The 14,136-nt window shown below is 41.1% G+C and overlaps 1 protein-coding gene across 2 annotated transcripts in view; it reads left to right on the forward strand.

Annotated features, from left to right (window-relative positions):
- Nucleotides 1–14,136, forward strand: part of ZSWIM5 (zinc finger SWIM-type containing 5) — a 197,304-nt gene that overhangs the window by 145,875 nt on the left and 37,293 nt on the right. For both annotated transcript variants that reach the window (XM_007978970.3, XM_073007367.1), the window contains exons 3-4: nucleotides 8,566–8,714; nucleotides 10,060–10,210. In XM_007978970.3, coding sequence (XP_007977161.2) covers nucleotides 8,566–8,714; nucleotides 10,060–10,210 — 300 coding nt within the window. The remainder of the gene's footprint in view (nucleotides 1–8,565; nucleotides 8,715–10,059; nucleotides 10,211–14,136) is intronic.

Raw genomic sequence — 14,136 nt, forward strand, 5'->3', positions numbered from 1 at the left:
CCTGTCTCAGAAAAGAAAAAAAAAAAAGACAACAGCAACAAAACAGTGAGAGGATTCCACTAAATAACAAGAAAGGGAAAATAATAATCTTTTCAATAAGCGATGCTGGATCAACTGGAAATCAAGTTTCCAGTTGAAACTTGATTTCTACCTGATAACACTTAGAAAAATCAGTTGCAGATGGATTGCAGATATAAATGTGAAAAGTGGAAGAGTAAAACCTAAGATAAGAGAACACCTTTGAGACCAGGCGCGGTGGCTCAAGCCTGTAATCCCAGCACTTAGGGAGGCCGAGACGGGCGGATCACGAGGTCAGGAGATCGAGACCATCCTGGCTAACACGGTGAAACCCCGTCTCTACTAAAAAAAATACAAAAAATTAGCCGGGCAAGGTGGCGGGCGCCTGTAGTCCCAGCTACTCGGGAGGCTGAGGCAGGAGAATGGCGTGAACCCGGGAGGCAGAGCTTGCAGTGAGCCGAGATCCGGCCACTGCACTCCAGCCTGGGTGACATAGCAAGACTCCGTCTCAAAAAAAAAAAAAAAAAAAAAAAAAAAAAAAGAGAACACCTTCATGTCCTTGAGGTAGAGAAAATTTTTTTTAGTAGGAAAAGATCAACAAAATGGAATACATTTTTTTTTTTTTTTTTTTTTTTTTTGAGATGGAACTTCGCTCTCTTTGCCCAGGCTGGAGTGCAATGGCATGATTTTGGCTCACTATACATTAAAATTTTTAAATTTTTATTGGCCAGGCACCGTGGCTCACGCCTGTAATCCCAGCACTTTGGGAGGCTGGACTAGACAGATCACCTAAGGTCAGGAGTTCAAGACCAGCCTGGCCAACATGGTGAAATCCCGTCTCTACTAAAAAGACAAAAATTAGCCAGGCATGGTAGTGTGCACCACCTGTAATCCCAGCCGTTTGGGAGGCTGAGGCAGGAGAATGGCTTGAACCCTGGAGGCGGAGGTTGCAGTGAACTGAGATCACACCACTGCACTCTAGCCTGGGCAGCAGAGTGAGACTCCATCTCAAAAAAAAAAAAAAAAAGAATGAAAGAAAAATTGGATCCTTAGACTTAGAAACACCCTCAGGACAGATCTTATTATATAAGCTTCAATGCTTACGTGGAGGCTGAACCCACACAATGGTTTGTTTCATAATTATTTATGAAAGACATCCTTTCTATCTTCACTTGTCATCATTTCTGTTATTAGTCCTTAGGAAAAAATTCAGAGTATAATGTTAAAGTATTATTTACATTGACTAGGCCTACTTTACTGTTACTAAAGATGAGTGGTTTCATACTCATCTCTTTCTGTGAAAAGACTAAAATGTTCTAACCAGTGAACATATAAGGGCATTTTAATTTAATTTGATTTTTAAAGTAAAGAAAGGATTTTTAGAAAAGATGCTGCCTGGGAGTTAGTGAGAGACAGTTGAAGAAGCCAGTTTGTGAACTCCACACCTACTTTATCTAGTTAAATGATTTGTGCCCTTGTTTATTCCTTAATGCTGTCCTCTACTGTACTATTTGACCTTTGAATATTGACATTTCTTATAAATTATCTTACATTTTCTCCTCTTCTTATTTTATATGATTCCTGAAGGCAATCTCAGTTACATCCTTGTCTTCAAATATTATCTACATTCCATGACTCACAAATGTATTTCTTTCTTTTTTTTTTTTTTTGAGGCAGGGTCTTACTCTGTCACCTAGGCTGGAATGCAGTGGCACAATCACAGCTCACTGCAGCCTCAGTTTCCCTGGGCTCAGGTGATCCTCCCACATCAGCCTCCCAAGTAGCTGGGACCACAGGCTCATGCCACCATGCTTGGCTAATTTTTGTATTTTTTGTAGAGACAGGGTCTCACTGTGTTGCGGAGGCTGGTCTTGAGCTCTTGGGCTCAAACAACACACCCACCTTGGCCTCCCAAAGTGCTAGGATTACAGGCATGAGCCACTGTGACCAACCTCACAGATGTATTTCTTCAGCCCATATCTATTGAGCGTTAGACTCTATATCCAACTATTTAATGTCATAAAGGCATCCCAAGATGAACATATCCAAATGTGATTTTATGATCTTCTTCCCCAAATTTATTTATCCTCCTGTATTCACCGTATAGCACCACCATCTAGCCATGGAATCATGATGAAAACCTTGTAGTTACTCCTAACACCTTTGTCTTTTGTGTATTCCACATGCAATACATTGCAAGATCTGTTAATTTTACCTCTGAAATATATTTCATAATTTTCTACTTCTCCCTATTAAATCAAACCACTATAATCTCTCACATAAATTGTTATAGTAGCCATCTAACTGATCTTTCAATTTCCACTATTAATCCCCTCTATTCCATTCTTCATACCACCATCCAAAGTGACTTTTCTATAACTGCAGGTATTATCATATCACTTCTTGTTTAAAATCCTTCAGTGGCCTCCTATTACTGTTAGGATCGAATCCAAATTTCTGTGGCATGCAAAACTTTGCATGATCTGGTTTTTGCCTGCATTTTCACATAATATTCCCTTTCCTTGAGAGAATATCCTCCTTTCCCATCCTGTTTCTGTCCTCGCTCCCTTATTATAGTTATATTTAGTTACCAAAGTAATGCTTTTTTTGAACAAAAAGTACACAGTATTTCTTCCACTCTCTGCCAGGCTAACTCCTGTTTATTCTTCAAGTGTCAGCTTAAATGTCACTTTCTCAGAGAAGCCTTTGACTCTTCTTCCTTTCCACACAAAAATATGTACATGTGATTATTTACTTAAGGTCTCTCTCCCCAACTATAAGCTCTGTATTTGCTTTGTTTACCATTATATATCCAGTATTTGGCACAGGCACAGGTTCTGTACATATGAGGCTCTCTATAAATATTAACTGAATAAATGAAAATGTCTTAGAAATGAAAATGAAAGTGTCTTAGAAAATTCTCCATCGGGTCTCTTGCCAGTTTGTTCTCTTGCCAAATGACTTTGCTTGCCTCAGCAATCACACAAACTCCTTGTAGTTTGTTACCTCAATGCCCCAAATATTAACTCACTTCCTTTTTTGCTGCTGTCACCCATTTTAGCAGCTCAGTTTCTCATCTCCTGGGGTCCATTGTAGACCAGCAAACATTTGTACAATTTACTTTCCTTTCTCTCCTATAAAATAAACAAACCCTTTTGAAGTTTTAGATGAAGTTGTACTCTCAAGGTTTTGACTCGTCCTAGCCCTATCCCAGCAGTTTTCTTTAGATACACTCTAGGTATTTATAAACTGTGCCTTATTTCTTCCCCAGCTACTGCCACTACTATCACCTGGGTGCCAAGTGTTCTCCACTTTTTTCCATACCCCTTCAAACCCTTAGAGGAGAGGGTATCAGTCCATACTTCCAGCCAGTTGTTTAAGGCCGACTCCCCTAAAAGACTAGATCCTGTTCCTGCTTTTTCATATCCTAACTTAACCATCCAAGGGACAGAATTGGTATTCAAGCCATCTCTGCCCTCTGCTGCTGGAGCACCATTGCTGTTCATTCCCACCTCAATCCTTAGCTCCAAGGTACTCAACAACCCAGTTCTTGGATTAACCTAGTTTATCTCAGTTTTATCTCTATGGAGCTCCTGAAAACCAGAATTGTTAGGAGTTAGACTCCATAACCTGCATTTTTCACATAAACCCCAAGTAATTATTTTGTATATTAATATCTGAGAATCATTGTACTGATGAGAACTCTAGTTATCCTCACTGTGGGAAAAGTGCATTATTCTGACTAATTCCATATTCTATGTAGCAGAATAAGCCAAGGAAAGATGGGATTTGGCTATCTTCAGATACACCATCAGTTACAGCTTCAGGGGCCCTAAAACCAGCTGGTGAATCACAGCAGTATGAGACTGAAGGCCAAAGTATATAGCCTTGTAGTAAAGAGACAGGCTCTGGAGAGAGACCAATATATAGATCCTGGCTGATATACTTTACATCTAAGTTACCCTGTGTAAACTTTAGTTTCTTCATTTTAAAAATTAGGAGAATAATATGGCCTCATAGAGTTGTTATGAACGTTCCTTGGAATTTATTCAATAAATATTTATTGAGCACCTACTATATGCCAGGCACTTTTCTATGTGTTGTGAATATACCAGCAAACAAAAACTTTTGCCCTCAAGGAGCACACATTCTAATGGGTATAGGTATAAAAAGTGCCTCTAGCGTATAGGAAAAACTGAATAAATTCTTGTTACTTACAAATATTTAAGGATAAGGAGTATATTTGTTTTGCTTTGCCACTTTTGGGATATAAAAGAAGCATAGGACACAATATATGCCTGTGTGGTGCTTAAATCTAGATGGTCAGTGAGATGTGTATTTATTCATTCTGTAAATATTAACTCAGTGCTGTAATGAGCCTGACACTATGAAGTAGAAAAATGAATCCCTGTTTTTTAAAAATTTCAACTTAGTTGGGAATATATGAGAAATGCAAAATTCTAATGTAAAACAAGGTGCAAGAGAAGTAATAATAAAGTGCTATGAAGAACATTTAATGAACGTAATAATAAAGTACTATGTAGAATGTTAATTAGTAAGTGAATTAATATCAGGAGAATACAAATACAAAAAATAGTGTTACTGCCTTTATATGCCGAGCACATGAGCATAAGATGGGCATACTTTCGTCAGGTGGCAATGGAGTATATGGCTAATTCAGTGAGAAGGTTAAAAAAGAAAGCTCCTATTGCCAGGTAAACTAGCAATACATGAACCTCAGCGGTGTTAGTCTCTCTATACACTAATTTTATGATGTCTTTTTTTTTTTTTTTTTTGAGATGGAGTCTCGCTCTGTCACCCAGGCTGGAGTGCAGTGGCACGGTCTCGGCTCACTGCAAGCTCCACCTTCCGGGTTCACGCCATTCTCCTGCCTCAGCCTTCTGAGTAGCTGGGACTACAGGCGCCCGCCACCACGCCCGGCTAATTTTTTGTATTTTAGTAGAGATGGGGTTTCACTGTGTTAGCCAGGATGGTCTCGATCTCCTGACCTCGTGATCTGCCCGCCTCTGCCTCCCAAAGTGCTGGGATTACAGGTGTGAGCCACCACGCCCGGCCTATGGTTTCTGTTTCTCATTGCAACCCTGACTCTGGAACCGAAATAATATTGACAGTGAGAACTGTTGGGTTTTTTGGTCAAAGAACAGGTTAGAGGAAGGAGGAGGAAAAGTATGTCATAAGCCAATGTGGTTGAGTTCTGGGAACACTTTTTCTGGCTGAAGCATATCATAAGTGTAGGGGAAGACAAGACGAAAAATGAAAGATAGGGCCTGAGCATAGAGGACCTTGAAAGCCATTCTAGGGCATTTGGACATAATTTAGTAAGAACAGGGCATGACTGAATATTTTTGATCGGGGAAGTGATTATGATCAGAACTATGTTTATTTGGAGAGTTCTCAAAGTGCTTAAAACAGAACTACTAGGCCACCCAGCAATCCCATTACTGGGCATATGCCCAAAGGTGAATAAATCATTCTGCCAAAAAGATACAGGCACTCATATGTTCACAACAGCAAAGATGTGGAATCAACCTAGATGCCCAACAGCAGTGGATTGGATAAAGAAGATGTGGTACATATACGTCATGGAATTCAATGCAGCCACAAAAAAAAAGACCAAAATAATTTCCTCGGCAGTAACGTGGATGCAGCTGGAGGCCATTATCCTAAGTAAATTAATTCAGAAACAGGAAGCCAAATGCCACATGTTCTCACTTATAAGTGGAAGCTAAGCATTGGTTACATATGGTCATAAAGATGGGCACAATAGACACTGGGAACTACTTGAGAGGAGAGAAAAGGAAGGGACAAGATCTGAAAAAGTACCTATTGGGTACTATGCTCACTACCTGGGTGATGGGATCATTTTTACCCCAAACCTCAGCATCACACAATATACCCATATAACAAACCTGTACATATATCCCCTGAATCTAAAATAAGAGTTGAAATTATTTTTTCAAAAACTTGGCCCAGTATGGTGGGTTATGCCTATAATCCTAACACTTTGGAGGGTCTCTTGAGCCCAGAAGTTCGAGACCAGCCTGGGCAATATAGCAAGACCCCATCTCTACAAAAAAATTGAAAAATAAATTAGTTGGGCATAGTGGTGCATGTCTTTAGTCCCAGCTACTTGGGAAGCTAAGGTGGTGGGATCACTTGAGCACAGGAGGTTGAGGATGCAGTTAGCCATGATCGCACCACTACACTCCAGCCTGGGCAACAGAATGAGATCCTGTCTAGAACAAACAACAAAAAACTGTGTATAGAATAAAACATTTGAAGAAAAGAAGCATAGAATAGATACAATAAACTGGCAGATCATATGTGTTAATTTGTATTTGTGGAATGAATGAGTATGTGAGCCCTCCTAATTCCCTAGAGAATAAGATGTACTACAACAAAGCATAGCAGAGGAGTAGCTTTGTTATGCTGACCCAAATTTTATGTAAGCAGAGTTCTGACATAGGGAGACAAGGAGTAAGGCAAACTGATTAAACATGATATGAATTTGTAACCTATTGCATGACCACACCTATAGAGTATTGATTTATGGCCTGTTGCCACTTGGAGGTAGGTTTCTAAAAATTTGTCACAATAAGTTTTAGTAATGTATTGCACTACATGGTGACCACAGTTAATAATAATGTTGTTGTTTTTCTTGTTTTTTGAGACAGGGTCTCACTCTGTTGCCCAGGCGGGCATGCAGTGGCATAATCTTGGCTCACTGCAACCTCCACCTCCCAGGTTCAAGCAATTCTCATGCCTCAGTCTCCCAAGTGGCTGGAATTACAGGCATTTGCCACCACACCCAGCTAATTTTTGTACTTTTGGTAGAGACGGGTTTCACCATGTTGGCTAGGCTAGTCTCAAACTCCTGGCCTCAAGTGATCCGCATGCCTCAGCCTCCCAAAGTGCTGGGATTACAGGCATGAGCCACTGCACCCAACCAATAATGTATATTTCAAAATTACTAAAATAGATTTTTAACATTCTTACCACATCAAAAAAAAAAAAAAAAGACAAACTGGTGAGGTGATGGGTATGTTAATTGGCTCGATCAACTCTTCCTATAATGTATACATAGGTCAGGCCGGGTGCGGTGGCCTGTAATCCCAGCACTTTGGGAGGCCAAGGCAGGCAGATCACTTAAGGCCAGGAGTTTGAGACCAGCCTGGCCAACATGGCGAAACCTCATCTCTGCCAGAAATACAAGAATTATCCAGGTGTGGTGGTACATGCCTGAAATCCCAGCTACTTGAGAGGCTGAGGCACAAAAATCACTTGAACCTGGGAGGTGGAGGTTGCAGTGAGCCAAAATCGTGCCACTGCACTCCAACCTGGATGACAGAGTGAGACTCTGTCTCAAAAAAATATATACATAGATTAAAACATTACATTGTACCCCATATATACACACAATTATTTGTCAGTTAACATTAAAAAAAAAAAAAACAAACAAAAACAAAAAAAACAAATTGTTACAGCACTCTGTCTATAACAGAGTGAAAGAAGATGATTCAGTTTTCATTTCACAGACATTTCCAGAGTGCTTGTCACATTATCAGCACTATGCTGTAGGTGATACAGCTTTGGATTCAACTGGGGATTCAACTGTGAGTAAGGAGTTAACAGACTACTAGGAGAGAGGGATGTGTAAATAACTGTAACTATGTTTTAAGTGGTTTTGTCAAGGTGAGCCCACTATGAAAATATATTTTGTATAAATTTATAAAATCATATCACCCTGTATGCAAGTCTACCTATGCTTTAGGGGATGGTTTTCTAGTGAACTTTAAAAAACAGAATTTTTTTGGCCTGTAATCCCATTACTTTGGGAGACTTGAGTTGGGAGGATTGCTTGAGCCCAAGAATTTGAGACCAGCCTGGGCAACATGGCAAAACCCTGTCTCTACAAAAAATGTTTTAAAATAGTTGGGTGTGGTGGCCCTGTCCTGTGGTGCCAGCTACTTGGGAGGCTGAGGTGGAAGCATTGATTGAGCCTGGGAGGTTGAGGCTGCAGTGAACCATGATCATGCTACTGCACTCCAGCAGCCTGGGCGACAGAGTGAGACCCTGTCTCAAACAAACAAACAAAAAGAATTTTTCATGTTCAGAGAATGTATTTGTATTTTAAAATAATGTGTGCCTATTAAGGCATATTTGAACTTCATAGAAAAGCAAAAAGAAGAAACAAAATGTTACTCTCCTGGGGGAAAAAATGCACAATTTACATATTGTATATTTCTTCTGGCCTTTTTTCCCCTACAGTGGTATCTGTAGATCTTAGATGAAGCTATAACTGAGACTTAAGTGAACATGCAACTAGCATTAGATCTTTTAATTTAGGCTTTTTGAAAAATTAATTTTATGTATTTATTTATTTTGTTTAGGACTATATAGTTGACAAAACCCATATTAAAGCAGAATGACCCATCTCTATTTCAGTATGTTCACAAAATGCCCCTCCAACTGAATGTGTAGCATGTGAACTCTGGGGATTCACTTCACTGTTCCCATTCTTCATAGGTGCCCCTGACCCCACAGCTGGGGCCAGCATTGACGATGAAAACTGTTGGCATTTGGATGAAGAACAGGTGAAAGAACAAGTGAAGCTTTTTCTCTCCCAGGGCGGTTACTGTGGCTCTGGAAAGCAACTCAGCTCAATGTTTGCCAAGGTAAGATATGAAAAAGTGTTTTTCTTTTGTTGTTGACAAAAGAAGCTTAAGTTAGACTGGGCACACCACTTCAGGCTTCATGCAATATACCTAGCTCACTTGACATAGCTGAACTGAATACTTGAAATCTATTGGGAGAGGCTGACCAGACTTGAGCAGGCTGCCTCCAGGGAGTCCTACCACCTCAGCCTGGTAGTCCTGTTCCTTCCGCTCTGCTCTGTAAATGAGTTAGTATTGCTGGGGCATTTTAGCAAGGAAACTATCTTCCCTCTGCTTTTAATTCAGTGCTGCCTGATAAAGCTTGAAGACTAGAGTTTCAACACTGTTCCTAAAGACACTTAGTATTTTGAAACTACGGGCTCTCACAGCAGGCTGTTTTTCTTTTCTTTTTTTTTCCCCTTAATACCTTCAGTGAGATATAATTCATATACTATACAATTCACCTATTTAAAGTGTTAAAGTTCAGTTCAGTATTTTTTAGTATATTTATAGTTATATGCAGCCATCACCACAATCAACTTAAGAACATTTTCATCACCTCAAAAAGAAACCCATACCCTTACCTATCCCTCCCTTGTCCTCTATGTCTTCCTCCCCCAGCCCTAAGAAACCACTAATCTACTTTCTGTCTCTATAGATTTCCCTATTCTGGACTTTCATATGAATGGAATCATTCATATAGTATGTAGTCTTTTATGATTGGCTTCCTTCACTCAGCATAATGTTTTTAAGATTCATCGGTGTCATAGCATGAATCAGTACTTCATTCCTTTTTACGGCTGAACAATAAATGTGGATTTATTGTTCAAAATGTGGATAGCCTACGTTTTGTTTATCCATTCATCTGTTAGTGAACATTTGAGTTGTTTCCACCTTTTGGCTATTATGAATAGTGCTGCTATAAACATTCTTGTATAAGGTTCTATGTGGACTTGTGGACATGTATTTTCATTTCTTTCTTGGAGTGGAATTGATGGGTCATATAGTAACTCTATGCTTAATCATTTGAGGAACTGCCAGTCTGTTTTCCAAGGTGGCTGTATCATTTTACGTTCCTACCAACAGTGTATGATGTGTCAATTTCTTTGCATCCTGTCTAACACTTGTTATCTGACTTTTTAATTCTAGCCATCCTAGTGGGTGTGAAATGGTATCTCATTGTGAACATCAGGCTTTCTTGGTACATGCAGAGATCTTGCTTACAGAAAAAGAGGCCTTCTTTCTGGCTCTTTTGGATATGGTGTACTCAGATACTTCATCTTCACTTCCCCCTCCCCCACTTCCTTCTCCTCCTACTTTTTTGTGATGCACAATCACCAATCCCTTGCCACTTCTTATGTGTCAGGTTCGAGAAATGCTGCGGATGAGAGATTCCAATGGAGCAAGGATGCTGACACTAATAACTGAGCAGTTTATGGCTGACCCACGACTCACGCTCTGGAGGCAGCAAGGAACAAACATGACAGACAAGTGCAGGCAGCTCTGGGATGAGCTAGGTAAGTCCCCATCGTTCAGAGAAGTGCTTCGTCCTTCCATCTTGCCCTGTGGCAACAGTGTTTATGAACCCTTGCCATCAATCATTGCATGGATCTTGCTAAGTCCAACTGGTAGAAGACTTAGGCTCTACAAGGGCCACCCAGAGTAACACTGAACTCACTTTTGTTTTTTCCACAGCATTGTGCTTTGCTATTGACATCAAGCATTCTGTTCCAGATGTTACCATAAAGGTGGAAACCTTTGTTGAGAGAAAACCTCTTTGCTTGGCTTCTGTTGCATGGCAGTAGCCTGGCTCTCCAAATACTTATCAGCCTCACTTTTGTTGCTTCCCCGAGTCTGCTCTTCTGTATCACTCCCAGCCAGACCTTTAAGACACAGGGCAATTTCCAGTACTTGGACTTGACCTTCTATTCTTCCTTCTCTATATTCCCTTGGTAACTTTTTAAAAAATATCATAGCTTCGGCCGGGCACGGTGGCTCACGCCTGTAATCCCAGCACTTTGGGAGGCCGAGGCGGGCGGATCACAAGGTCAGGAGATCGAGACCACGGTGAAACCCCGTCTCTACTAAAAATACAAAAAATTAGCCGGGCGCGGTGGCAGGCGCCTGTAGTCCCAGCTACTCAGGAGGCTGAGGCAGGAGAATGGCATGAACCCGGGAGGCAAAGCTTGCAGTGAGCTGAGATCGCGCCACTGCACTCCAGCCTGGGCGACAGTGTGAGACTCCGTCTCAAAAAAAAAAAAAAAAAAATCATAGCTTCAGGCCAGGCACGGTGGCTCATGCCTGTAATCCCAGCACTTTGGGAGGCCAAGATGGGCGGATCACGAGGTCAGGAGATCAAGACCATCCTGGCTAACACAGTGAAACCCTGTCTCTACTAAAAATACAAAAAAATTAGCCGGGCGTAGTGGCGGGCACCTATAGTCCCAGCTACTCGGGAGGCTGAGGCAGGAGAATGGTGTGAACCTGGGAGGCGGAGCTTGCAGTGAGTCAAGATCGTGCCACCGCACTCCAGCCTGGGCGACTGAGCAAGACTCCGTCTCAAAAAAAAAATATATATATATATATAATATATATATATATATATATATCATAGCTTCAGAGCTTACTTATACGGTCATTTTACCTTTAGCTTCTTTCTACTCATCTGAGTTTTAGTCCCACATGAGTAGATGTCCATTGACCATTTCCAGTGAGAAATCAAAAATGAACTCAGGCTTTCTCTTACAAACAAAGGCTCTTGTGACTTATTGGCACCACTATTCCTTACTTTACCAAACTTACTGCCAAGCACTCATTTTTCTTTCATTCCCTACATCCAGTCACCAACTTTTTTTTATTTCTCAATCTTTAAAATGCAATGTAGTGTCCATTCCCCCTTGAAACTTTTAGATTAGATTAGAACTGTGACCTTCTAATGGCCTCACTGTTCTAGCTTCTCCCTTATCAAGGCAGTCCTCTGTGGCCATCATTTCTCTTTAGCATTCCCTTCCTAAGACCAGTTTTGCAATGCTAATACTTCTCGCCCTGCTTTCAGAATCTTCCATACCCTGAACTCAGGGTCACACACTGGTAAGTTTTAGCTCTAACACTGGAAGCCCAATCTGTCTGACATCCCCCTCTGTAACATCTCCCTCAATTCTATCTTAAGTCCTTTTATTTTTTCGAAGTGCATATTCCTTAAGAACTTGAAGTTAGCCTTGGGAGAGTCAGTTTCATCTGAGGCCTGAATGTCTTAATTTCTGTACCACAGGATTATGCTGTGGACTTGGGCTTTGCCTTTGGGACAAAGGTAGTTGGGAGGAAGTAAGTAGAGTTGGCTCCTGGTGCTTTTAAAGTTCTTGTTATATACTTGGGTTCATTATGAAAAACTCTTGCTTCTGGCATTTTCATATCTAACAAATTACTATATCAACCTTCCAAGAAACCTTCAGCATTCTGTTAAGACAGTGGTTCTCAAACCTTTCAGAATCACCAAGAGTACTTGTTTAAACAGATCACTGGGCCCTATCCCGAGTTTCTGTTTCAGTAGGTTTGGAGTGGAGCCTGAGAATTTGCATTTCTAACAAATTCCCTGGGGATGCTGATGCTGCTGATCCAGAGACCACACTTTGAGAACCACTGCACTTAGAGAAGGCTTATTAGGTTAGACACTAGAACAGTGCATTCATGCTTCCCCTAAGTATTCTAAGGGTTCCCCTAGCTATTTTTAGGGCTCCTTACAGATCACAAAGCCTATACACCTATGGAGAACCTAGGCAGGGTTTGTAGGAACTACAAATATAGAGAGAAATGGCTCACTACTTTCTGTTTCTGAACTAGAGAAATTGGGACCAATCAGACATGAAGTTTCATCATCTCCCCACCTACAAATCTACTAATGCTTTCTATGTCTCTACCCATATGGTTTGCCTTCTCCTTTGTTAAAATCCATAAAGTATCTCTGCTGTCATGAAAGGCCAACCCTTACGTGTTTGCTCTGGGTTCTGTTCTATCTCCTTTTCTCAAGAATGTTGCTGCTACAATTATTTCTTTGCTTGGGCATTATTAACTTTTCTTTCTCTACAAGATCATTCCCATCAGCATACAAATATGCTCTAGTATCTTTTTTTTTTTTTTTTTTTTTTTGAGACAGAGTCTCACTCTGTCACGCAGGATGGAGTACAGTGGCACAGTCTTGGCTCACTGCAACCTCTGCCTCCTGGATTAAAGCAATTCTTCTGCCTCAGCCCCCTGAGTAGCTGGAACTACAGGCGTGTACCACCATGCCTGGCTAATTTTTGTATTTTTAGTAGAGATGGGGTTTCGCCATGTTGGCCGGGCAGGTCTCAAACTCCTGACCTCAGGTGATCCACCTGCCTCGGCCTCCCAAAGTGTTGGGATTACAGGTGTCAGCCACCGTGCCTCACCTGCTCTAATATCTTTAATCTCAAATTTTAAAAAATACTCCTTTGATGATCCAACTGTCCCCACCAACTATTAACCCATTTCTCTTCTCCCCTTTGAAACAACACTTCTTTAAAAAATTATCTGTGGTCACTCTTTCCATTTGCTCCCCTCCGTTCTTTCTTGAGCCCACTCCAGTTGGGTTTCCATTGCCCATTGCTGCCAGTCTCCTGAAGTAGCTGTTCTCGAAATCACAAGTAATTTCCATATTGCTAAATACAACAGTCACTTCTCTGTTCTCATCTTACTTCAAAATTCTTAGCGGTTTTCACTAAACTTAACCATACTCTTTTATTTTTCCTTCCTTTTGTAGCAACAGGCTCTCGCTATATTGCCCAGGCTGGTCTTGAACTCCTAGCCTCAAGCAATTCTACCACCTCCATCTCCCAAAGTGCTGGGATTATAGGCACGAGCCACATGCCCATACTCTTTTTGAAACACTCTTCTCTTGGTCTCCATAACTGCATACCCACTGGGTTTCCCCACTGTGTTCCTGGTGACTTTCACTCAGTCACCTTTGCAGGCTTCTCTGCCTTTCCTCAACCCTTCTAAATATTGAGTGCCCCCTAGCATCCACTTTCCTGTTTACATTCTTTACCTAAATGATTATATATTCAGTCCCATGGCTTTAAATACTATCCAGATGCAGGTAAATCACAAATGTATGTCTCTAGCCCTGATCTTTCCCCTGAGCTTCAGGCTGTGTCCAGCTGCCCATCACATCTCCAACTTAATACAGACATCACAGAACTGTTAATTTTCCTGCCAAAGCCTTATTTTCCACTTGTTGTTGCCATCTCAATATATAGCATCAAGATGTATTATCTTGTTGCTCAATGGCCAGGCGCCATTGAGCTAGGATCACGCCTGTAATCTTCGCACATTGGGAGGCCAAGGCGGGCAGATCGCCTGAGTTCAGGAGTTCAAGACAAGTCTGGCCAACATGGTGAAACCCTGTCTCTACTAAAAATACAAAAAA

This window comes from Chlorocebus sabaeus, chromosome 20 (assembly GCF_047675955.1).
Source record: "Chlorocebus sabaeus isolate Y175 chromosome 20, mChlSab1.0.hap1, whole genome shotgun sequence".
Taxonomy (NCBI): Eukaryota; Metazoa; Chordata; class Mammalia; order Primates; family Cercopithecidae; genus Chlorocebus; species Chlorocebus sabaeus.